Source organism: Carlito syrichta, unplaced genomic scaffold (genome assembly GCF_000164805.1).
Source record: "Carlito syrichta isolate Samal-C Ts95f unplaced genomic scaffold, Tarsius_syrichta-2.0.1 Scaffold302085, whole genome shotgun sequence".
Classification (NCBI taxonomy): domain Eukaryota; kingdom Metazoa; phylum Chordata; class Mammalia; order Primates; family Tarsiidae; genus Carlito; species Carlito syrichta.
In genome coordinates, this window is record NW_007246181.1 from 156,289 (window position 1) to 160,521 (window position 4,233).

The window sequence follows — 4,233 nt, forward strand, 5'->3', positions numbered from 1 at the left end:
ACAGAGTGAGACTCCAACTCAAAAAAAAATAAATAAATAAAATAAATAAATAAATAAAAGGTGAATAACTACTGCTTTAGGCATTATTTCATGTGATTCTCTCTTTTCACAGATGAGGAAGTGGAGCCCTTTAATTCTATTTTCTACTTCAAGTTTTTGCTGTTTATTCTGGAGCGACAATAGCACAACCTACGCAGTTCCCCGAGTAGCCTCTGCTACTTCCCTAGTGCTGTGGAAACATCCTAGTGAGGCCAAACAGCAGGATAAGTGGCCAGCACTTCATTTTTAATAGAGAAACGGAGTCCCCGAGGAAGGGAGGGTTGGCTCTTTGCCCAAAGTATCATGAACAATGGGTATACTTTGTATAAATCAGGGTCATGTGAAAAAAGTGGATATCAGAATTATAGTAGTTCAGAGAAATGACTCTTTAGGTAGGTTTGGGGAAAGAATGTGGTTATCTCAGACATGTGCTTTAAACTCTGCACTCAAACTTTTTATTATAAAAATTTGGGTTGATAAGAGAAGACGGGGCTTTGGCTGAAAATAGTCTTCCCGATGGATTACTCTAAGACCTGTTACTCTAATAGACAAATAACCAATCCTCTTTCCTGCCCTTCAGAGGTGTCCTACTAACTTCCTGGGAAGAAATTTTTGAATGCAGAAGACAGAACGGAATGAACAGATAGTGACCAATGCTTCTCTCTGTGGCTGCTGGACACACACCCAGCACATAGAAAGGAGAAGGTCAACTGGGCCTTTACAAGGCAAACATCAGCAAGACAACTATTTGGGGGTGGGTGAGGGATTTGCATTTGATAACATAGAAGCTACTGTACAAAGTTCATTTTCTGGGATTTTAATATGAAACATTATAAAAAGCAGGAATCTATAAAATCAAATAGGTGAATAATATTGATCCACAATAGAGTTTCTACTTAAGACATTCTTTTGATCTTATAGTTTACCCTTGAGAATTGCTTGGAACAAGCATCTGCTAACCCATGACAGAAGCATAAAAAAAGAAAAAAAAAAAGATGGGGCCATCAGGGCCTAAGTGCTTTCCCAGATAACATCCTTCAAGAACTTTCCCACAGCCAGTGCTAACCTCCTTGCATGAGCCGCCCTCTGGTCTCTCCTAAGTGCGTTCTTCAGGCTATAAGGTCTCCTCTCAGAGCCCAGGCCACCCTGTCTCCTGTCACCTTGGCCTACTCCAGAAACCTGATCTCTCCAAAACCTGCCTTCTAACATGGAAGGGCATTCAGCAGTTATTCTGGCTGTGGACAAAGATTCAGAAATGAGGAGGAGTCTTCCTCCTTTGCTAATTCCCCTCACACAAACAATGGACACCAGAACATGAACACACTCTTTGGCTATGAACAAAGTTGACTGTGACGGGTTGCCTTACAAAAATCACTGAAAGTCGTGAGTTTGTGGAAAGCATATACTATTTAATTAAATTAATTAATTAATTTATTTTTTGAGTTGGAGTGTCACTCTGTCACCCAGACTGGAGTACAGTGGCCACTCCCGGCCACCGCAGCCTCGACCTGCTGGGCTCTGGTGATCCTTCCGCCTCAGCCTTCCAAGTAGCTGGAACTACAGGCGCGCGCTACCACACCCGGCTCATTTTGATTTATTGTAGAGATGAGGTCTTGCCAAGTTGCCCAGGTGGGTCTCGAACCCGCGGGCTCAGGCATCCACCCACCTCAGCCTCCCAAAGGTGCGGGATTACAGGCTGAGCCACCGAGCCCGGCTAAGCATATACTATTTTAAATGGATGATTCATAAAATAAAATCAAAATCCATGAGTCCATACTGATATAAGTAAATAAACAAATGGGAAAGAAGAGAAAACTCTTCCTTACAGTAGAACTCCAATTAGAAGATATAGAAGACATGATTTAAACAGACAATCAACATTTGGCAAACAGTACAAAAATAATTGCTTCAGGCAGGAATTATCAAGAGATGCCAAAATGAGTGGGCAAAAATGTGATGAGAAACAGGATGTTTCTCAAAGTATTCCCCCATAAGATACTTATTAATTACAAAAAGAAAAACAGTAACTTCACAGTGGAGAAAGTTGGCAGGCACCACCTTAAGCAAGTAATCAAAGTTAACATCAGCAGTAATGGACAAACCAACATGATGTGCCTCCTGATATAATGTCCCAAGAAGGATATAATGTCACTTCTATAGTATTCTTGCCAAAAAAAAAAATGGATTTCATCAACAAAAAATGAACAAAAATTGAGGGCAATGGACAAAATAGCAGGTCAATATTCCTTAAAGGACATGAAAGGCAGAGAAAAGAGGAAGAAATATTCAAGATTAAAGGAGACCAAAGAGATCTGACAGCCAAATGCATGATTATTGGGTTCTGGACCAGAAAAACGACATTGATGGGACAATGTTACCTTCTTGATTTTGATAACTACGGTTATATAAGGTGTTACAATTCTCTCGAAAAGAGTATGTGAGAATTTTTCGCCCTATTTTGGTAACGTTTTAAAGACTAACTTATCTCAAATAGAAATGTTAAATTATACTTGGAAACATATACATTAGAGATTAGGCTTTCTTACAATATCTAGTGCCTGATGTTGTAAAGCTTTGTGGGCTGACATATGCCAGGGCTTAACAAGGGCTCAACACCCACATGAGAAGGGGGTGTTGGGATCCATATGAGACCTTATTAGGGTCAAACTCAGGCTTCTGAGATTTATAGATACAATAAATCATAACATCCACAAGATATAAAAATATCAACAGGTTTCCAACGAGGGTTACAGGCACGCCCAGCCCCTTCTTCAGCCTCTGGAAGGAGTTGTGCCTAACCATGACTGGAGGAAGGGAGAAATGCAGGCAAAAAACAGCAAAATGTTCATCACTCACTTGTCTTGGGACTCAATATACACGTAGAGATGAGGCTCAAAACACTTGGAAACAATGCCATGAAATGGATTATCTGGGACTTTAGGCTTCTTTGGCTGTAAAGAAAAAGAAAAGGAAAGAAAAAAGAAACCCTATACTTTGAGGAATCTTTGCAAATTTTCAAGCAAGTTCAAAGAATACATCACTTCAGAGTTCACTTCTGACTTATAGATAAGTGAGCACTCAATGTAACTAAAGTGGAAATAATGTGTTATGATTCATCCCAGTTTGTGAAAAAGAAGTCAGCTTTGTTAGCATCATTTACTTGCTTTGTATGATGAAAGATTTACTGCTACTTTGATAACACATGCGTTTTCAATTTGGAAGCTAGTCATCATCTGACTAAGGTTTTGAAATTTTAATTCCTGGCTAATAACAGCATCTTGTACTTGTACAGTGTTTTAGAATTTATAAAGTGCTTTCACACGATTTAATTTTGATAGCCTCCATTTACTGATTGTTATTATTGGCCATGCACGTTGATACCAAATAACATGCCATTTATTCTTCACAATAATCTTCCATGCAGGTATAATTATTGCTATTTTATATGTCAAAAAATGGAGCCTCAGAGGGTTCTAACGGCCTGCCCAAACTAGAACTCTTTCTAGTATATCATTATTTTCCTGCAATGCTTCCTAGACTTTTGAATTTCATCAACAAGTAAGTGTAAGAAAAATGACGGTAGGGAACCAATATGGGGTTGTTAGCTTTTGATCTGTTGTTACCTTCTATACCATGAGTTCCTAAAACAAAAAACATTTTATATCCTCAAGTTTTATAAGAATAAAACAGCAGCATAAAGGCAGTCCTTTGTAAGAAACAACAGTTAGTACTTTTTACCAGATAGACAGACTACATTGTCTTTTTTTTTTTTTTTTGCCTTAGACAATTAAAACACTAGACCAACACTGGTCCCACATTGTTCCCTGGAAATCACTGATAAACAGGACATTCGGTGGGCAAAAATTAAAAAACTATATTTGCTACTTAATTTTTTGCCAAACAATAAAAAAAAAAAGCAAGGCTCTCCCTATATATTACTTTCTATTGCAACAAAAATGTCAATTCTGTCTACTGTCAAATGTCCACAGGATGATGAACCAAAGACATTTTGTTGGGGATGATATTAGAGCACAGTTTGGATGTAAGCTGCCATCTATAATGTACTTGTTAAGTTGAACTGTTATCATTTAAAAAATCATTTTATTGAGATATGACTGGCATGTTAAAAAGTTCTATAGCCGGGCTCAGTGGCTCAGCCTGTAATCCTGTGCCTTTGGGAGGCTGAGGTGAGTG

General features: G+C 38.5%; 1 protein-coding gene across 3 annotated transcripts in view; it reads right to left on the reverse strand.

The window, feature by feature from the left end:
* Positions 1 to 4,233, reverse strand: part of VPS53 (VPS53, GARP complex subunit) — a 170,677-nt gene that overhangs the window by 59,382 nt on the left and 107,062 nt on the right. For all 3 annotated transcript variants that reach the window (XM_021711355.1, XM_008056040.2, XM_021711356.1), the window contains one exon: positions 2,896 to 2,990. In XM_021711355.1, coding sequence (XP_021567030.1) covers positions 2,896 to 2,990 — 95 coding nt within the window. The remainder of the gene's footprint in view (positions 1 to 2,895; positions 2,991 to 4,233) is intronic.